This window comes from Salmo salar, chromosome ssa16 (genome assembly GCF_905237065.1).
Source record: "Salmo salar chromosome ssa16, Ssal_v3.1, whole genome shotgun sequence".
NCBI lineage: Eukaryota > Metazoa > Chordata > Actinopteri > Salmoniformes > Salmonidae > Salmo > Salmo salar.
This window is the reverse complement of record NC_059457.1, coordinates 75,187,930-75,210,941: the sequence shown is the minus strand read 5'-3', so window position 1 is coordinate 75,210,941 and position 23,012 is coordinate 75,187,930. Positions and strand designations below refer to the sequence as shown.

The 23,012-nt window shown below is 41.3% G+C and overlaps 1 protein-coding gene across 1 annotated transcript in view; it reads right to left on the bottom strand.

Moving 5' to 3' along the window:
- The window catches only part of LOC106574687 (uncharacterized), an 86,409-nt gene extending 84,631 nt beyond the window's left edge, over positions 1 to 1,778 (bottom strand). Inside the window, exon 1 of the mRNA XM_045697837.1 lies at positions 1,631 to 1,778. Within this exon, the coding sequence (XP_045553793.1) occupies positions 1,631 to 1,697 (67 nt within the window). The 5' untranslated portion in view covers positions 1,698 to 1,778. The remainder of the gene's footprint in view (positions 1 to 1,630) is intronic.
- Positions 1,779 to 23,012: the final 21,234 nt, after the last annotated feature.

The following is a 23,012-nucleotide window of genomic DNA, read 5'->3' as shown; positions in this document are numbered from 1 at the left end:
AATGAATGGGCAAGAATTGGTAGGAGACAGCTGAGTGCATTCTGGAGAGAGACATGCCATATCTTCACCACACACCACTTCTCTTCTTCTTGTTGCAAGATAAAAAATTATACTTTAGACACATTACCTTCACACATATTTTATTTGCTTTTCACTGACAGCCACAACTCAATCAGATAGACATTTTTTTTTTTACATTTAACCTTTATTTAACAAGGCAAGAACAAATTCTTATTTACAAAGACGGCCTACCGGAGAAAAGTGGATTAACCAGCAACCTTTCGGTTACTGGCCCAACGCCCTAACCACTAGGCTACCTGCCGCCCCAGACATATTGCCACGCCCACTGCCCAAATTGTGGGATTCCAAAATAGGCTTACACTTATTCACTTGTGATTTGAAACAATCTACAGCAATTTTTTTTAAAGAAGCTATTGATCCTCTGTTACTAAGTCATGCTCTCTGGTGAAGTATTTTAATGATCATCTGTGGCTAAGTCATGCTCTCTGGTGAAGTATTTTAATGATCCTCTGTGGCTAAGTCAAGCTCTCTGGTGAAGTATTTGAATGATCCTCTGTGGCTAAGTCATGCTCTCTGGTGAAGTATGTTGAATGTTTTTATTATGGCAGGAGTAATTATATAGGAGTAATTGTATAATTTATGGCAATACAACCCTCAATTTAATTTATGGGACGCCAGCATCCTAACAGTGTACCCGCCAACTTTCTTTTCCAATTCGCAAGAGGCTGGAACCAGAGATCTGTATATAATGATGAGATACTCATGTCTCCGCCCTAACAATGGGAGTCATTGTCCCAAAGGCGGGAAGGCGGGACACAAGCTTATGTCTGCATGGACAGAAGGAGCCCTCTTGCTTCGCCTCTTCCTCTCTGCTGAAACGCAAGAATCCGAGTGAGCGAAACAGCGCCCCTCTCTGACATGCCATACTATTTTGGTCCAGACAGCATCAGATACATTGTCTACACATACAGAGACAGAGGGGAGCTGTTTCGCTCGCTCGGATGCTTTATCTGAGATTGATGACTCTTTCTGTCGGTGTACATCTTGGTCAAATAAATGACAAATATTTAAATATTTTATCTGGAGGAGTAAGAAGGTACGGTAGCCCCCCCATATCACCGGCCCTGCCATGATCACGCAGACCCTTCTGTAGGTTTACGCCTTGGTAGGCCAGGACTTAATATTCTTTAACTACCTGAAGTTGGTTATGTGTGTGTCGCTATAAATGATAAGAAAGGTGCGGTCCTTATTTCACATCGAAACCCACATAGACTTCGTTTAAAACCATTCTGACTTTCCATGTTGAAAATCACTATGAAGAGCGTGTTTAGGCTATTGTCAATAATGTCGCTATAAAAGCTTTTTGTTTCATATTGCCATGTGTTTTTTCACTGATTTGAATCCCACTTGGACGGCTGCGCTTGTTCTTGAAGTTGCAACCTACATTGTGTTCATAAGCGCATTGTTACATATCCTATACCTATTGTTCATCATAATCAAACATTATGATGTGATAATGTTGTAGGCTACACTGTAAGCACACAAGTAGCCTTACAAATATTAGGTAGCCCTAAATCTACGTTCGATGCTGCGGGTCGGTTCAACTTACCTCCGGAAACCACCTTTTGCGCCAGACAAATCCAAAAGTACAATCCGATGAGCGTTAGTTTCGGCATATTTGCTAATTCGTTTGTTTAGATAATAAATAAAAGTAAATTCAAATTATATATGCCAAAACATTGTGTGGTTCAAACCCTAGCCTACTTCTGTTATTGTATTTCCTAAGGCGGAGAAAGTGAAAGTAAACGGTGGTTTAGTTCCTCCCTATTCATGACCTCTTGGTGGAAAACAAAATAAAGTTCCAATTGACTTGTAAATGACATTTAATAGCTGCAACAGAAATAATATTTTATAACAAACACATTGCATTATGTTTATATGTTATAATAACTTTAATAAGCATATTTTTCTAACCAGTTCAGAAATATTCCTTCCTGTAGTCGTACGCATACCTTGTCTTTGGCGCCTCCCTGTGTGTATAATTGGCTGCAATGCACAGAATTCCATATATATAGTTTATAATTGATATAATCTCTGCTATAATGTAACACAACTTGGCAATACTGTCATATTCAAAGGTAAATTAATAACTATAGTTCATTTAATTGTTTTCCTGACCACTGAGTGTAAGAGAGATTTTAATTCACCAGCCTATAGCCATTCATCCATAGGCCTATATGGCATGCACACTAAAACATAGACAATATGAAATATTTTCCTCAAAACATAAACTCAGCAAAAAAATAAACGTCCTCTCACTGTCATCTACATTTATTTTCAGCAAACTGAACATGTGTAAATATGTGTATGAACATAACAAGATTCAACAACTGAGACATACTGAACATGTGACTTACAGAAATGCAATAATGTGTCCCTGAACAAAGGGGGGATCAAAAACAAAAGTAACAGTCAATATCTGGTGTGGCCACCAGCTGCATTAAGTATTGCAGTGCATCTCCTCCTCATGGACATGACCAGATTTGCCAGTTATTGCTGTGAGATATTACCCCACTCTTTCACCAAGTTCTTGGACATTTCTGGGGGGAATGGCCCTAGCCCTCACCCTCCGATCCAACAGGTCCCAGACGTGCTCAATGGGATTGAGATCCCAGCTCTTTGCTGGCTATGGCAGAAAGCTGACATTCCTGTCTTTCAGGAAATCACGCACAGAACGAGCAGTATGGCTGGTGGCATTGTCATGCTGGAGGGTCATGTCAGGATGAGCCTGCAGGAAGGGTACCACAAGAGGGAGGAGGATGTCTTCCCTGTGGTCGGCCACGTGGTCTGCCACTGCGAGGACGATCAGCTGTCCAACCTGTCTCCCTGTAGCACTGTCTTAGGCGTCTCACAGTACAGACATTGCAATTTATTGCCCTGGCCACATCTGCAGTCCTCATGCCTCCTTGCAGCATGCCTAAGGCACTTTCACGCAGATGAGTAGGGACCCTGGACATCTTTCTTTTGGTGTTTTTCAGAGTCAGTAGAAAGGCCTCTTTAGTGTCCTAAGTTTTCATAACTGTGACCTTAATTGCCTACCGTCTGTAAGCTGTTAGTGTCTTAACCATTCCACAGGTGCATGTTCATTAATTGTTTATGGTTCATTGAACAAGCATGGGAAATGCATGTTTAAAACCTTTACAATGAAGATCTGTGAAGTTAATTGGATTTTTACAAATTATCTTTGAAAGACAGGGTCCTGAAAAAGGGAAGTTTCTTATTTTGCTGAGTTTATAATACGTTTGCCATCTTACTGTATCAACATTTCATTAACATTCGCAATATATATTCAACCAAAATATAAACGCAACATGCTACAATTTAAACGATTTTACTGAGTTACAGTTCATATAAGGAAATCAGTCAATTTAAATAAATAAATTAGACCCTAATCTATGGATTTCACATGACTGGGCAGGAGCGCAGCCATTGGTGGGCCTGGAAGGGAGCCAGGCCCAAGTTGGAGCCAGGGGGTCTGCGGTTGTGAGGCCGGTTGGATGTACTGACAAATTCTCTAAAATGACGTTTAAGGTGGCTTATGATAGAGAAATGAACACTAAATTCTCTGGAAACAGCACTGGTGGACATTCCTGCAGTCAGTATGCCAATTGCATGCTCCCTCAAAACTTGAGACATCTGTGGGATTGTGTTGTGTGACAAAACTGCACTTTTACAAGTGGGCTTTTATTGTCCCCAGCACAAGGTGCACCTGTGTAATGATCATGCTGTTTAATCAGTTTCTTGATATGCCACATCTGTCAGTTGGATGGATTATTTTGGCAAAGGAGAAATGCTCACTAACAGGGATGTAAACTAATTGGTGCAAAGAATTTGTGAGAAAAAAAGCTTTTCTGTGCATATGGAACATTTCTGGGATCTTTTATTTCAGCTCATGAAACATGGGGCCAACACTTTACATGTTGCGTTTATATTTTGGTTCAGTATACATAGTTGAACATTATAGTAGCCTAGGCTAAACATGACAGGCCATACATGATAACCAAAGAAGAAATATGAGTTTACTAAAGAGAAACAAACCTTCCCTGAACAGAATCAAAATATTTGTCAAACAAACTATATATTCAACAAGTGCTTTTCAACTGGTTTATTCTGGTACAGAGGCTGTATCTGTAATGGTCTCTGTTGGCACAGGATTTATGTATACTTCCCTGTGTAGTAGACAGAGTAGCTGAGCTACTCTCTATGGCTGTAAATGCTGTATCTGAGCTGGTGTCTACTGGTCCAGAGGGTGCACCTGAACTGTAGTTTACTGGAGTAGACAGTGAACCTACAGTTGAAGTCGGAAGTTTACATACAACTTAGCCAAAGACATTTAAACTCCGTTTTCACAATTCCTGACATTTAATCCTAGTAAAACTTCGCTGTCTTAGGTCAGGTAGGATCACCACTTTATTTTAAGAATGTGAAATGTCAGAATAATAGTAGAGAGAATGATTTATTTCAGCTTTTATTTCTTTCATCACATTCCCAGTGAGTCAGAAGTTTACATACACTCAATTAGCATTTGGTAGCATTGCCTTTAAATTGTTTGGGTCAAACGTTTCGGGTAACCTTCCACAAGCTTCCCACAATAAGTTGGGTGAATTTTGGCCCATTCCTCCTGACAGAGCTGGTGTAACTGAGTCAGGTTTGTAGCCCTTCTTGCTCGCACACGCTTTTTCAGTTCTGCCCACAAATTTTCTATGGGATTGAGGTCAAGGCTTTGTGATGGCTACTCCAATACCTTGACTTTGTTGTCCTTAAGCCATTTTGCCACAACTTTGGAAGTACGCTTGGGGTCATTGTCAATTTGGAAGACCCATTTGCGACCTAGCTTTAACTTCCTGATTGATGTCTTGAGATCTTGCTTCAATATATCCACATAATTTTCCTACCTCATGATGCCATATATTTTGTAAAGTGCACCAGTCCCTCCTGCAGCAAAGCACCCCCACAACATGATGCTGCCACCCCCGTGCTTGGTCTCTATTCACATTTTCATAAACTACAACAATCAAACAGTACAGGGATTTCCTAGTTTGTCTATTCTGGACCACAGACTTGCTCTAACAATCCTCAAGGTAAAAAAACAACATACTGAGATGTGGTATTACTAACAAAAAGTTTTAATGCCTTAATATTTACATTTTGTTTGTCTTCATCAAATTCCTTCAAATTACCATCTGGTATATATCTGAGCATATCTGTTTTCACAATAGAATTCTGTCACTAGGAATTTAAGATATATTTTTTTCTCAAATATATCTGTACAGCAGTCTGTGATGGACCAATTTCGGGCCATAGTAAGGGGTAACAGCATTGTTCACTAGTTGCCACCAGATTGGTAAGAACATTTGTTGGGCAAGACCACTGTCGTGACGTTGTATTAGTTAATGTGACGACTGTTGCTCATCGAATGATTAACTGTTTATAATTGCGTGCAAGCAATTATTAACTCATTAACCTGGGGCACCATGGGAAAATTAGTTTTATTGAGTTTCTATTTCCCAAATTAACTCAAAGAATATCAGAATATCGATTTTACAACAGTCGGTAAATTAATCAACCTCTAGTCTCATGTCTGAACGTCGCATAATCCGGGAATCTGCACGAACCCGGGCTACACCAATGAGTTTACCACACCAATCTTAGTTGATTATTTATTAACTAGCAAGCTAAAATGATGATTAAAAATACACATACACAAAACACAGTCTAGGCTATTGATTAGGACTTAGTATAACGGGCCAACACACTATGGTGCGTGTTACCCAAAATGGGGATTTAAAAGAGAGAGAAACAAAGAAAGTACACGAGACAAATATAAATTTGGGTTCATTTGTCAGCTATGCTTATTTAAACCTAGCCTTTCCCCGAACTGCAGCTCTTATGGGTCAGAATATAATGATGTAATTACGTGTTGGAGATCTCAGATGGGCGTCCTGCGTGGCTCGTTTAGGCTTCTCAAGGGCGCCCTGCTCCGACGCAACTCTCTGATTGTCCTCACGATGTCAGTGTCCTTCTTGGCTTGATGGTCTGATTTCTTCCCTTTTCTCTGTGGTGTCGTCTGAGGACAGACAGCTCTGTAGCTCAGAGCTCACAGCGTATGAATGAAATAGCCTAGATACCACGATTCGATGAAGAGTGGAGGCTAGGTGGTTCGGCTTGAATTCACCCGCTTAGACACAGCTACTCATCCGTAGCTCGTGTAGAAAAAGATTTCTTTGTCTTCAAACTTTGTGTTGCGTTTTGGGGTTTGTTGACCATTTAGACCTTCGCTGCAGCTTGGGGTCTCTTTTAGTCTAATGTTAATTCTCCAGTCTTCTGTCTTATACCCTCGGGTCAGAAGTGGGTGTAACCGCCTTTAGGGCAGTTCTCTGGGCGTACCAAGTTAAGGGACAAGGCCTAGATTTTACTCAAATCCAATTTTAGACACTAACTTCACATCACATCTTTACCAAAACATTCTCTTTGATTTGGATATTTTCCACACAACGTACAATGTATAAACATCAGGCATATACTGGGAAAACTCTTAAAGGTACAATGTTTTCATAATAACGTCATCTGTTAACCTTTAATAATAAAACAAAAATTACATACATTTGCATATTCCATCTCTCCTCATGACCACCATTGTCGCTGACGGAAACCATTGTTCCAAAGTCCCTTTATTGCATGTTTAATGTTCTGAGGCCAGTTCTCCATAGTGAGGACACAGGAATTTCTCTGTGTCCTAGGATTTATCATGGGCGTGAGGGGTCATAAAACCCCCACATCCTCATACCCCTAGATCTCTCCTCCTCTGTTGAGGGTTGAGAGAGACCATGTAGGATTGTGGTCTCCTGTAACCTGACCTGATCAGGACAGTCATGACACCACTAAACCTGGTATATCCCAGGTTTTAGTTCCTTTACTGGTATGTCTCAGGTAATTCTGTTACAGAAGATGTTATGAATTAAGACCAGCTCACATTGCTTTATTTTGGGACTGGACTGGCACATATAAAAACATATTCATGTACAATCATTGTATGTATCCCTTTTTAAACTCCAGACCTCCACACTGTAGTGATGTGTTGATGACTGAATGCATGTGTTGTCCATGTACACACATCTGAACACTAATTGTGTTTCGGAACTTTTGTCTTAAGAATGTTTGTTTTTTTCAAACTTGATTGGTGAAAGCAGTACAGAGGAAGGTCCATATAGGGCTGGGTTGAGCCATCACCAACATACATATCTGTGAATACTGAGCTGGGGAAAGGGACTAGTTGACACTAGACTTAGATCATTCTCGTTGCATGCACTGCATGACTTCTCAGCCACGTTCGCCAAACGGATCACACCACAGGACTGACGATTCCTAAATCAAGTGTCAACTCCTTCTGAGACATGTTGCTGTGCAAAACAAATGCACTTGAAAGCGCAGTGTGTTAAATATATTTTATCTGCAATGATTGAATTTCAGCCTGCATATGCAAACAATCCTTTGTGAATTTGAGGTGTTTAATATTTACATTTTTTCAATAAAGGAGTTGAGTTCTATATTGGATTTTATTTTATTATTATGACCTCTGAAAGTGATAGCGCCTGTGATGTGTCTGGATTATTCCTTCTGTCTATGCAGGTACTTTGCCAGCCAGGAAAGGTAGAGAAGCACATATAGAATCAAACACTCTCTATTTTAAACAGAAGCTTCTGGCGGTTCTGAAGCCAATGTGGAATGATTACTTAATTTTCTTCCTATGAATTTGTTTCTAGCGTTTGAATGGTTTTGGTTATAAGCTATTATGACCCCATACCTGAAAGCTTAGACTCTCTAGAACATGGACCTTCAACATTCCACATTGGCTTCATAAACCAACAGAAGCTTTTGTTTACCACAGAAAGTGTTTTATTCTATCTGTTCTTCTCTACCTTTCCTGGCTGGCAAAGTACCAGGATGTTGTCTCTGGTTTTGAATCTGAATTTAGAGAACTGAATTTGAATGCATACGAGAAGTTTAAAATATGAAACTTTGATCAACTTGAAATAATAGTTTGTAAGCTTGATGCAGAGACAATAAATGCAATATCTACCATATTGACACTGAATATATAACATGAAATTAAATTGAAATAGAATTTGAAATTCTGGAATTCAAATCCAATTTCTATTGGCAGTGAAATCGCTTCATTCTTGAGTTCCTATTTTTTTTTAACATTCCTATGGCGCTGTAAACGGTATGTGCACCCGATTCAGCTGGCCTGCACGCCTGGTAGGAGACGTGTTCCCATTTTGAACCATTTCATATTGTCATGGCGTTGGCCTGTGGGTAAGGTTTATGACCCCCCCCCCCCCCCCCATAAATACCTTTCTCCCTTCCCCTCTCTGAATCTACTGAAGGACTTGAATAGCCTGTGTTAAATATAGAGAGTCTGGGAACATCAAACAAATGGGGAAAGGAACCATATTTTGTTAATAAAACCAGTTGGAAATATGCTTGATAACGTAATGAGTATGGATTTCATTTCAGTTGTCATCTGAGACATTATGATTGATGACAGGACGACATAAACTGTACCTGGGAAAGTATCCACCCTCTAGTTATCAGAGTCACATGGAATTGTTATGCAATTGAAATGTTTGATATGGAAATTGTTTGTTAGGAGATTAAATGTAATTTTAGCTTCCAAATGAGAGAATTGGGTTTTCATAAGGAAAGTGCCCTGCTTGATCAGTGGCCCAACCCTGTGAAGAGACAGGGGTTATAAACGATGAAACACCTCCCTCCCCCTCTCCACTATATAAGCCTTTGACGAAAAGATAACCAGTTGTTCCAGTACGGGAGGTCTGCAGCCTCTACGTTAGAAGGACACACATGTCAAGTACAGAACTAAGCCAACCTCGGCGTGAGCTTTGGTGGCGAATGGTATGAACTTTGAGCTTATTCACTACAGAAGTGATACTTCCTAGCCATTGAGTTAGCAGCGGCCGCTGCTAACGTGGGCTAGGAAAGGACGGACGACGAATCCAGTCTAACAACCAGACGAAGATACCACCACGTATCCAATTGACCACCATTGACATTCTTCCGAAAACAGGGAGATCTGTTGGCCAACCCGGCCAGCATCTACGACCAATCTACCGAAGCGCAGCTCAAGAGTAAATATTTATTGCATTTTCCTTTTCCAAATGGGCGGTAATTTAGAATGCCTAAGATAATGTATTTACGATAGCATAGCTGCTGTTTCTGTGTTCCTAAATCTTCCCGCTCTTTCATTCAAGCCCAACCCCCTTTCCTTTGTGTAACCAGCCATGATACAGGTTCCGTCCACCAGGACGTTTTCTGTATGACATCATTGTATTCTGTGTATTTGTAATTCTGTGTGATTAGTTAGGTATTTAGTAAATAAATAATTAAACCCAATGTTGTATTGCTGATTCAACTTGTTAGCCAGGGTTCGTGAAGATAACCAAGAATTTACAACTTTCATTATGAGACTGAAAATAAGATAAGGGTTAATATTGACTGCTATCGATGTAAAATATTACTAATTATTTTAAGAGTTTATTCGGAAGATAACAGCTCTATAAAAGTTCTTCCGCGGTGCCCCGACTTTCTAGTTAATTACATTTACATGATTAGCTTAATCAGGTAATATTAATTACAGAGAAAGAATTTTATAGGTTAGCATGTCATATCACTTAATCCGGCATAGCCAAAGACACGACAATATGTATGAAGGTACAAACTCTGCCTTCCCTTGGGGGAGCAAATCAAGTGCACTACAGTCAAACCACTGGCCAACCGGATGCCTGAGATGACCATGTGTCTGCAGTAATGTAGCAGGCATAAAATAAATCTATAGCAAAATTGATACTGTGAGATTTCTGAATTTTGAAAACCATGACAAAGAGCTGCGGTTTTTATGAGTGAGTTAATGTTGAAGTTTTTACTCAGGACTGTCAACACTTTCTATTCAACACTTATAAGCCATACAATTGTATTTTTTTTAAATTTAAGAATATTACACTTTCTCTGATCATATAGGAGTAACAACATTCATTTGTGCAGAAATATTGCGGTGCGACTCGAGTTTCGCCATCAACTGGAAGATGATGTCCATTTCGGTCAGTGTCAACAGATGTTATGGGTGAAAGATGGCACGTTGCTACCATCTTTTGGTTAATGTTAATTACTGCAATACCAGTGGGTTTTTTTACCGGTGTGCTTGATATACCCGGATGTATCGCAATGTGCTGAACAAGACTGATTACTCGCATTAATGACTCTAGCTGTTGTTAAAGTTGGGTCAATTCAATTCTGGTATCAGAACAAAATAGTCAGCACATAGTAACTTCTGATTTATTTGTACTTGAATTAATGCAAACACGTGTATGGTAAATGTGTTGTACGTATATATACGGTCTCTCGGTGACACCTCGCAGGGCAGACAGAGAAGAGAGCAACACATCCTATTGTTCTCTCTTATATACCCTGACAGAGATAGTTCCCGCTCAATGCTGGCCTGTCAGAGGGAGGAGGAGCGTGGTTTAAACTTGCTCATCCTATCGTCGGCGTGCAGGCTGGTCCCAGCCTCGTGACGCACTTCCTGTCGCCGGGTGTAGTTCTTCTTGTCTTCAGCAGTTGATTTATCCGTAGTTTATATACTTAATATTGTAGCATAGCTTCCCCGGTATATTATATAAGTTATGCAAACAAATAGCCAGTTCAACCCTAACACTGTGTTCGAATACTCATACTAACCGCACTATTTGTGACGTGAATTGAGTATATAGTATGGTTATTGGTCATAGTATGGATATAGTTAGTATGCCAAAAGCTCCCGGACTTACTAAATCCGCCAAAATATGAAGTATACACAAAGAGGACACAATTGTCTTACTTTAGGGCCCACAATGCAATTCTTCAGGAAATGGGCGTGACTTCACATCCTTTTCAGATTTGAAGAAAATGACAGAAAATATGCAGCAGAAGTACGAGAGCGGATGCAAATGCGTTGAATTTAATTACGACAAATGATAAAACAATATTCAGCAATGTAATAAAAATTATCACTTTTCAAAAAAGTTACCTTATGTTGGCTGACAATGTGTTAGCTACGCTGTCCTTACGAACCACGTAGCATATCAGTACAGCATTATGTAACGGTATGTTAGCTAGCTACCTAAAGTTAGTTGGCTACTTATTTTTTTATGTATTTTTTATTTCACCTTTATTTAACCAGGTAGGCTAGTTGAGAACAAGTTCTCATTTACAAATGCGACCTGGCCAAGATAAAGCAAAGCAGTGCGACACAAACAACAGAGTTACACATGGAATAAACAAACATACAGTCAATAACACAATAGAAAAAGTCTATATACAGGCAATAAATAGGGCATAGTGGCAAAGTAATTACAATTTAGCAATTGAACACTGGAGTGGTAGATGTGCAGAAGATGAATGTGCAAGTTGAGATACTGGGGTGCAAAGGAGAAAAAAAAGAACAATATGGGGAAGAGGTAGTTGGATGGGCTATTTACAGATGGGTTATGTACAGGTGCAGTGATCTGTGAGCTGCTCAGACAGCTGATGCTTAAAGTTAGTGAGGGAGATATGAGTTTCCAGCTTCAGTGATTTTTGCAATTTGTTCCAGTCATTGGCAGCAGAGAACTGGAAGGAAAGGCGGCCAAAGGAGGAATTGGCTTTGGGGGTGACCAGTGAAATATACCTGCTGGAGTGCGTGCTACGGGTGGGTGCTGCTATGGTGACCAGTGAGCTGAGATAAGGCGGGGCTTTACCTAGCAAAGACTTATAGATGACCTGGAGCCAGTGGGTTTGGCGACGAATATGAAGCGAGGGCCAGCCAACAAGAGCATACAGGTCGCAGTGGTGGGTAGTATATGGGGCTTTGGTGACAAAACGGATGGCACTGTGATAGACTGCATCCAATTTGCTGAGTAGAGTGTTGGAGGCTATTTTGTAAATGACATCGCCAAAGTCAAGGATCGGTAGGATAGTCAGTTTTACGAGGGTATGTTTGGCAGCATGAGTGAAGGATGCTTTGATGCGAAATAGGAAGCCGATTCTAGACTTAATTTTGGATTGGAGATGCTTAATGTGAGTCTGGGAGGAGAGTTCACAGTCTAACCAGACACCTAGGTATTTGTAGTTGTCCACATATTCTAAGTCAGAACCGTCCAGAGTAGTGATGCTGGACGGGCGGGCAGGTGCGGGCTGCGATCGGTTGAAGAGTATGCATTTAGTTTTACTTGCATTTAAGAGCAGTTGGAGGCCACGGAAGGAGAGATATATGGCATTGAAGCTTGTCTGGAGGTTAGTTAACACAGTGTCCAAAGAATGGCCAGAAGTATACAAAATGGTGTCGTCTGCGTAGAGGTGGATCAGAGTATGACTAGCAGCAAGAGCGACATCGTTGATGTATACAGAGAAAATAGTCAGCCCGAGAATTGAACCCTGTGGCACCCCCATAGAGACAGCCAGAGGTCCGGACAACAGGCCCTCCAATTTGACACATTGAACTCTGTCTGAGAAGTAGCTAGTGAACCAGGCGAGGCAGTCATTTGAGAAACCAAGGCTGTTGAGTCTGCCGATAAGAATGTGGTGATTGACAGAGTCGAAAGCCTTGGCCAGGTCGATGAATACGGCTGCACAGTATTGTCTTTTATCGATGCCGGTTATGATATCGTTTAGGACCTTGAGCGTGGCTGAGGTGCACCCATGACCAGCTCGGAAACCAGATTGCGTAGCGGAGAAGGTACGGTGGGATTCTAAATGGTCGGTGATCTGTTTGTTAACTTGGCTTTTGAAGACCTTAGAAAGGCAGGGTAGGATAGATATAGGTTTGTAACAGTTTGAGTCTAGAGTGTCACCCCTTTGAAGAAAGGGATGACCGCGGTAGCTTTCCAATCTTTGGGGATCTCAGACGATACGAAAGAGAGGTTGACTGTGCCTTTAAACAGCTTGGAATATTCCAGAAAATTATGTCATGGCTTTAGAAGCTTCTGATGGGCTAATTGACATCATTTGAGTCAATTGGAGATGTACCTGTGAATGTATTTCAAGGCCTACCTTCAAACTCAGTGCCTCTTTGCTTGACATCATGGGGAAAAAAAATAAATAATTGTAGACCTCCACAAGTCTGGTTCATCCTTGCAATTTCCAAATGCCTGAAGGTACCACGTTTATCTGTACAAACAATAGTACGCAAGTATAAACACCATGGGACCACGCAGCCGTCATACCGCTCAGGAAGGAGACGCGTTCTGTCTCCTAAAGATGAACGTACTTTGGTGCGAAAAGTGCAAATCAATCCCAGAACAACAGCAAAGGACCTTGTAAAGATGCTGGAGGAAACAGGTACAAAAGTATTTTTATCCACAGTAAAACGAGTCCTGTATCGACATAACCTGAAAGGCCGCTCAGCAAGGAAGAAGCCACTGCTCTAAAACCGCCATAAAAAAGCCAGACTACGGTTTGCAACTGCACATGGGGACAAAGATCGTACTTTTTGTAGAAATGTCCTCTGGTCTGATGAAACAAAAATAGAACTGTTTGGCCATAATGACCATCGTTATGTTTGGAGGAAAAAAGGGGAGACTTGCAAGCCAAAGAACACCATCCCAACCGTGAAGCACGGGGGTTGCAGCATCATGTTGTGGGGGTGCTTTGCTGTAGGAGGGGCTGTTGCACTTCACAAAATAGATGGCATCATGAGGTAGGAAAGTTATGTGGATATATTGAAGCAACATCTCAAGACATCAGTCAGGAAGTTAAAGCTTGGTCTTCCAAATGGACAATGACCCCAAGCATACTTGCAAGCAAAGTTGTGGCAAAATGGCTTAAGGACAACAAAGTCAAGTTATTGGAGTGGCCATCACAAAGCCTTCACCTCAATCGTATAGAAAATTTGTGGGCAGAACTGAAAAAGCGTATGCGAGCAAGGAGGCCTACAAACCTGACTCAGTTTCACCAGCTCTCTCAGGAGGAATGGGCAAATATTCACCCAACTTATTATGGGAAGCTTGTGGAAGGCTACCCAAAATGTTTGACCCAAGTTAAACAATTTAAAGGCAATGCTACCAAATACTAATTGAGTGTATGTAAACTTCTGACACACTGGGAATGTGACGAAAGAAATAAAAGCTGAAAAAAATCACTCTACTATTATTCTGACATTTCACATTCTTAAAATAAAGTGGTGATCCTAACTGACCTAAAACAGGGAATTTTTACTAGGATTAAATGTCAGGAATTGTGAAAAACTGAGTTTAAATGTATTTGGCTAAGGTGTATGTAAACTTACGACTTCAACTGTACTCCAAGCTGAAGCTAAACTTTAATTCTGAACTGGGCATGAGACTGACTGCCTGGCAGATGCTCTGACCTGGTGGTGGTAGACTGGGTCCTTGTGAAGTCTGACCACACTGACTCTGACTAGAATCAGGTAGGGAGCTGCTCTGAGGTCCGGTGGTGATGCAAGGGCTGGGGTCTGTTTGCACCTGATCTGCCTGTTTGTGCTTCTTTAAAAAGAAGTCTAATATCTCTCCCTTTCTTTTCATGTTTAATTGACACTATGCAAAAATAAGACAGTCTATTGTTACATCTAAGCATCCAATTACCCACATTTTAGTCCAATCTCAATCTTAATTACAAATCCACATTATCATAACTGTACCTTAAAATCAACTACCAGCCTAAGTTACTAGTTAGATCATGGCTAGCCCCACTCTGCAGTAAGTAACTTAGCTAGCTATCATTTCTTACACCTTTACGATAGCAAACAGGCTATCTGCAAATTGTGGTCGTCTTTTGAGTAACGTTAACAGATTGATAATAACAATTGTTCATTTTGAGTTCAAGTATGAAAATCTAACTGAGTTAATGAATTTCAAATTGCTGAATGTTAACTTGCTGAACACTGACAGCTGTAGCCTACTAGTTACCCCACATTAGTTAAATATTGATATACTGTAACTTATGACACTGCACTGTATATGCGTGTATGACTAGCACAGATGTAAACATAATGTTTGGCTAAATTTGGAACCGATCTCTCTTATCTGAATAACTGTCTGTTAATTGAGCCAAAGGTCTAACGTTAACTTACACAGCGACTCAACTTTCGTAAAAGTTGTTCAGGAAACCTAAAACCGATGCTAAACCTTAAAACTTACTTCAAATATGATGCTTTCACCAATCGCGAAAAGAGCTCGTGGAGCTGTGGAAATATTCTCTCTTCTTCTTCTGTATGTTCTTCTTATTCTTTCTTATTCTTCTGTATCTCGCAACCAACGTTAATATTATCTCGTCCTCGATTTGAAAACGTTAAAATAAATGCTTCTTTCAACAAGAGATGAAATGAGATGTCAATCAGCATCAAACTGCCAGTACCGAATTAAATTTTGGGGTGGCCAATCAGATGTCAGGGGTGTCCAGTGCCACCACGGACACCCCTCTGGCTCCGCCCCTGCATGTGGTTAATAGCTAGCTTGTAGAAAGAAGCAACAATTCGCAGAACATATATGCTCTACAAATGTTTTGTCTTTTCTTTTGGATGCAGAGAGTGAATTCTGATTCATTAAAACAACCTGATCTCCAAAGTCCATGTCTATAGTCTCAATCAACCACACACAACGCAGAGCTACAGCGGTGCAGTACAGCACCGGTTACACTTGCACGTCCCGTTTAAGAGGTATTGACGAGCAAATCAGAATCTTTAATATAAAGCTAACTACATCAAACTTTCCTAGTGCAGGGCGTGTCCTTATTTCTTTCGAAGAACAGCGTGAAACCCACATAGACATTGTTTAAAACCATTCAGACTTTATATGTTTAAAATAAATATGAAGAGAGTGTTTAAGATATTGTCCATCCATAATGTCGCTATACAAGTTTTATGATTTCAGATTGCCATGTTTTTGGGGTGATATGAATCCCACTCGGCCCACTGTGCTTCTAACTTGAAGGCACATTATCTTGCATATACCTATTGTTCATGATAATCAAAGATTATGATATGATGTTGTAGGCTAGGCTATACAATTAGCACACAAGTAGCCTAACAAATGGTTAGGCCCAAACGCTAGGTTCGGACCAGCCGTTCGGTTCACTTACCTCCGGAGACCATCATTCACCCCAGACACAGCCAGACGCACAATCCGACAATAAGTGTCAGTTTACGCATTTTGTTGCTAGTTTGTTTGTAAAGATAATACATTCAAATAAAAATAAGATATGGAAAAACACTGTGTGGTCATAGCCTAGCCTACTTCTGCTCTTTATTTCCTGACATGCTGACCACACTGCTCGTGAGCAAAATGCATTTACACATACATGTTATTCAATCATTGCACCCACACTGCTCTTAAGTGTCTCATAGCCAGGCGCTAAATTAGAACTTGGTTATATGTGAAGCGCTGCAAGTCCTGCCTCTCCCATCTCCTCAATAGTTTTTAGGAGTATATGCCCACTTGCAATCTCCTCATTGGTTTTTAGGAGCATACACACACGTGGGCGATTGAAAGATGAACTGAGGTCAACACTACAGTCCATTTGGTTGTGGTAATGCACCTTAAAGTTGGTTGCCAACTGCCATATAAAGTCCATAGAAGAAGCCTGAAGGAGGAGAGATAATTAGAAACGAACTCGCTTTACCATTTTATCTGTGGATGAATTTTCGGAGTTGAGGACCTTGTGCGTTTCAGGTAAGATAACAACCCAATGTTTGTATCCCAGGACAAATTAGCTAGCATCAGCAAGCTAGCTAGCTAAATTGCCGTAAATGTTTTAATGCTTTTCGACCTGTCCCCAAATTAATATAATTGGTTCAGAGTTTGTTTTGATATTTCAACCTGTGTGTCCTGATTGCGTCTGGTGTGGGTGGACAAAATCAACTTGCGAGCAATGGCAGTCAGCATGTTTTAGGCAGTGAAAGTGATGTGGTTTAGTTTCTCTCTATGCATGACCTCTTGGCATAGCCACAGGAAGATGTTTTGGGTTTGGGGTGCTGAAAAAAATGTGGAGGAAATAATAAAGCATTCCATGCATCTATGCAGACTAACAAAAAGTACATTAAACGTATAAAAATGTAAGTCGCTCTGGATAAGAACAATGACTAAAATGTAAATGCAACAATAAAACAATAAAATACATACACTAATATGACTGTGCCTTTAAAAAGCTTGGAAAATTCCACAAATTATGTCATGGCTTTAGAACCTTCTGATAGGCTAATAGGCTAATTGACATCATTTGAGTGGATGTATTTCAAGGCATACCTTCAAACTCAGTGCCTCTTTGCTTGACATCATGGGGAAATCAAAATAAAAACATTGTAGACCTCCACAAGTCTGGTTCATCCTTGCAATTTCCAAATGGCTGAAGGTACCACGTTAATCTGTACAAACAATAGTACGCAAGTATAAACACCATGGGACCACGCTGCCATCATAGCACTCAGGAAGGAGACGCGTTCTGTCTCCAAGAGATGAACGTTCTTTGGAACAACAGCAAAGGACCTTGTAAAGATGCTGGAGTAAACAGGTACAAAAGTATCTATATCCACAGTAAAACGAATCCTATATCAACATAACCTGAAAGGCCGCTCAGCAAGGAAGAAGCCACTGCTCCAAAACCACCATAAAAAAGCCAGACTACGGTTTGCAACTGCACATGTGGACAGAGATCGTACATTTTGGAGAAATGTCCTCTGGTCTGATGAAACAAAATTGAAACTGTTTGACCATAATGACCATCGTTATGTTTGGAGGAAAAAGGGAGAGGATTGCAAGCTGAAGAACACCATCCCAACCGTGAAGCATGGGGGTGGCAGCATCATGTTGTGGGGGTGCTTTGCTGCAGGAGGGACTGGTGCACTTCACAAAATAGATGGCATCATGAGGTAGGAAAATTATGTGAATATATTGAAGCAACACCTCAAGACATCAGTCAGGATGTTAAAGCTTGGTCGCAAATGGGTTTTCTAAATGGACAATGACCCCAAGCATACTTCCAAAGTTGTGGCAAAATGGCTTAAGGACAATAAATTGAAGGTATTGGAGTGGCCATCACAAAGCCCTGACCTCAATCCTATAGAAAATTTGTGGGCAGAACTGAAAAAGGAGGCCTACAAACCTGACTCCGTTACACCAGCTCTGTCAGGAGGAATGGGCCAAAATTCACCCAACTTATTGTGGGAAGCTTGTGGAAGGCTACCCGAAACGTTTGACCCAAGTTAAACAATTTAAAAGCAATGCTACCAAATACTAATTGAGTGTATGTAAACTTCTGACACACTGGGAAAGCATGGGCGGAAATCCCAGGGGGCCACGACCCCCCCCCCATCCCAGGAAAAATATGATTTGTCCCCCCCCATATATCACTGTAAACATAACTATGTAATTTCAATAATATGAATAATACGCAATGAAAGCACTTGTGCTGATTATAGACACTTAATAGTGCGCTTTTAAGCTTCAAAAGATTGAGACCCCCCGCTTTTTGCCTCACAATGGTTTGATCCACTGCCTCCCACCACCCCAGGCCCCAGCCCTCAGCAGTGGAACATGATACAGGTACTGTGCATGTGTGGGAATCTAACAGAGTCTGTCGTTGGTGGCTGACCTCTAGTAAGTAGTTTAAACAAAGGGTATGTTAGATATTTCTTTACTTCTACCACGCAATACAAGAAAACACATTTATAACCGTTACCAGTCCTCTTTTTCACAACATTAAATTACAGGTCACTCTATATGTTAGCTGATGTTTGCTAGCTAGCTACAGTAACAGCAACCAGTGTTTGCAGCTATTTGAATTTGAGTCAATGAGCGAAGCTAGCAATGCAATGTAGTGTTCCTTAGCTGGCAAGGTAACAGAGGGTTCGTGTCTACCGTCTGAAAGGCACTCAATGCACGTAACTAACGTGAGGTTAATCCAGTCAATCGCACCATAGTGATTTTGTTTTATGTTGGCAGGGTTCACACACACAATAGCTGAATTTGCAGAGCTAGCGAGCAAACTAAAGCAAACATTAGCTAGCAAGCTAGCGAGTACCTGTTCCATTTATGTGGCGTTGACACCATTCTGTATACTTCTGGCCCTTCTTTGGACACTGTGTTAACTAACCTCCAGATGAGCTTCAATGCCATACAACTCTCCTTCCGTGGCCTCCAACTGCTCTAAATGCAAGTAAAACTAAATGCATGCTTTTCAACCGATCGCTGCCCTTACCTGCCCGCCCATCCGGCATCACTACTCTGGACGGTTCTGACTTAGAATATGTGGACAACTACAAATACCTAGGTGTCTGGTTAGACTGTAAACTCTCCTTCCAGACTCACATTAAACATCTCCAATCCAAAATTAAATCTAGAATCGGCTTCCTATTTCACAACAAAGCATCCTTCACTCACGCTGCCCAACATACCCTCGTAAAACTGACCATCCCACTAATCCTCGACTTCGGCGATGTCATTTACAAAATAGCCTCCAACACTCTACTCAACAAATTGGATGCAGTCTATCACAGTGCCATCCGTTTTGTCACCAAAGCCCCACATACTACCCACCACTGCGACCTGTACGCTCTTGTTGGCTGGCCCTCGCTTCATACTCGTCGCCAAACCCACTGGCTCCAAGTCATCTATAAGTCTTTGCTAGGTAAAGCCCCACCTTATCTCAGCTCACTGGTCACCATAGCAGCACCCACCCATAGCACGCGCTCCAGCAGGTATATCTCACTGGTCACCCCCAAAGCCAATTCCTCCTTTGGCTTTCTTTCCTTCCAGTTCTCTGCTGCCAATGACTGGAACAAACTGCAAAAATCCCTGAAGTTGGAGACACATATCTCCCTACCTAGCTTTAAGGTCCAGCTGTCAGAGCATCTCACAGATCACTGCACCTGTACATAGCCCATCTGTAAATAGCCCATCCAACTACCTCATCCCCATACTGTATTTATTTATTTATCTTGCTCCTTTGCACCCCAGTATCTCTACTTGCATATTCATCTTCTGCACATCTACCATTCCAGTGTTTAATTGCTACATTGTAATTATTTCGCCACCATGGCCTATTTATTGCCTTAACTCCCTTATCTTACCTCATTTGCACACAATGTATATAGACTTTTTTTCTACTGTATTATTAACTGTATGTTTGTTTATTCCATGTGTAACTCTGTGTTGTTGCATGTGTCGAACTGCTTTGCTTTATCTTGGCCAGGTCGCAGTTGCAAATGAGAACTTGTTCTCAACTAGCTTACCTGGTTAAATAAAGGTGAAATAAAAATAAATAAAATAAAATGTGCCGTCGTCAAAGATGGAATCTTTGCTATCGTCAGTTTATTCCAAGATCAGCATGCAGCAGTAGTGCTTTGAAGTCCCTGTGATAAGGTTAGTGATAAACTCCAAACTGAACTACACTCTTCTATCATTGTCTTAAATATATTTAATTGTCTCATTACAAAAGCTAAATTGTCGCTAGGGAATTTTGAAGCACCTGTGTGCCGATCTTGGAGTAAACTGACGATAGCAAAGATTATAGCAAACACCACAGAAACGGAATTGGTTCTCGCAAGCTCTGCAAATTCAGCTATTGTTGGAAGCCAGCCAATATGAAACATAAACTATATTAAAATTACAAAAGGTTGCAGCATATGTTGTGTAAATGGTGAACTCATACAGCTGTCAACCCTTGTCACTGCAATCCGTTTCACATTTGCTAGCTACCTTTTAGATCAAAGCCCAAATAGAATGATTGAAGATGATAGAAGCCCAACTCCTACTGTAAATAACCTACACACTGTGTGTGTGTAGCCAGCCAGCCAGCCAGGTAGAAAAATGGCTGAAAAAAGACGGACATCAAAGTATTTTTCAGTACACCAAAACGCAAAGTATGAACCCTAGTAGTAGACTAGTTGATAAAATGTTCATAAGAAAGAAGTGAAATGCTAATGGAAATGTTTCACAATGATGTCATTAGGCAGAGCAGGCAACAGATGGCACACAGACAGCAGAGCTGGGGACAGATAGGCAGGGACAGACTGGCAGAGACAGGGAGACTCAGGTAAGTTTGTTGAGTCTTTGTTTGGCAACATTTTGAAAGGTTCTGAATTTTTTAGACTTGCAAAATAGGGACATAATTGGAAAATGCCATGGAAACCCCCACTCTCAACTTAAACTGGTGACTGAACTAAGATTTGTTTAAGGCAATGTTATTGCTGTTGTGATTAATTGTGTAGTTTTGGGTACCGGTAGTTAGGATTACGGCAAACACCGTATTTCTTTTCTAGGAGACAGACTGAGTCAGTGAGGGTGGTGAAAGGGAAAGAGCCAGGGAGAGAGACTTCAGAGGACAGTGTCACAGCCACGGCAGGACCAGGTGTCAACCTTGTTGCCAGCAGCACCAGTATAGTGGACAGTGGCACAGAATTGTCCAGTTACCTCAATGATGGCACAAAACCATATCAGCCACACCCACAATTTATAGAACCGCAAACTCTTGCCAACAGAGTGTTGACATTTCAAGAGAGATGGTTTCACGATTTCCCCTGGCTACATCAATAAAAGGAGTGTTGTGTTTTCACTGTAGCCAAGGGTTTTCAAGCCAGCCATCTTTTGGCCAAAGAGCGGATGCTGCCTTCATTAGTGCAGGATTTAGGAACTAGAGAAAAGCCATTGAAAAAAATCACAGCACATCAAAACTGACAAACCCACCGCCACTTTGTAACTGTAACAGCACCAGCTAAATCCAATCAGTGCCCAGTTATCCAGCGCGTGGGGTAAACAGCAGGAGGACGCAAGGCATTGCTTGATGAAAGTTGTTAGTTTGGTGCGGGATGTAGTAAGACAGGAACAAGCCTTTAGAGGCCACACGGATGACAGTGGGAATTTATACCAGCGTTTGAAACTTAGGGCAGAAGAGGATGATCCCATTTCACTGAAGTGGTTAACAGAGCGTACCACAATGTACACAGGCCCCAAAGCACAGAATTAAATTCTGAACATCATGGCCAATACAGTCATTCGAGGCATCGCAGCTGAGATTAGGTCTCTTCTGATTGTACAATTTTCAGTAATTGTTGATGGTACTCAAGATGTCTTTGGTGCTGAACAGGAGAGTGTCTGCCTGCGTTATGTTGACCATGATCATGTCCCTCACGATGAGTTAATTGGGCTATACAGGGTGTCGGAGACAACAGGCGAGGGGATTGCGAAAGTGGCAACGGATGCGTTATTTGCCCATGTCTGGCTTACATGGGCAGAGTTACGATGGCAGGAAAATACACAGGTGCACAGGCAATTGTGAGGAGGCAGCAGCCATTAGCCCTCTATGTGCATTGTGGAGCACACTGTGTAAATCTGATTACACAGGCTGGCTGCTCAGCCTCCCCACTGATCCAGGATTCCCTTTCTTGGGTCCATCAGTTAGGTGGACTCTATGGCCAGTCAAGAAAGTTTAAGAGCATGTTTGAATCAATTGCCACGTCCAAAAATACAAATCTGACCACCCTGAAACCCCTATGTCCAACAAGGCGGAATACTGCTGTGCTAGGGCAGTATGAGCGGGTACTAAGCAGCCTAGAGGAGATGGCAAAAACTGCATCCAAGACAGCTTCAACTGCCAGTGGCTTATTTGAGCACTTCAGCAAAGGCAAGACTGTGTTGGGCCTCACACTTGCCTCTGCTGTTCTTGGAGAGCTTGAATGCCTAAACATTTCACTGCAGAAGAAAACTCAGACTGTCTCTGGTATGCAGGCTGCAGTTGAGTGTGTGCGGTCGTCTCTTAGGGGCACGAGAAATGACGAAAGCTACCTTGCACTGTATGAGAAAGCAACAACATTGATAACTCTATTGAATCCATTGAGACGCACTCAAGACGATTTGCTGGCAAAGCAGTGGATCACTATAGGGCAGAATGTT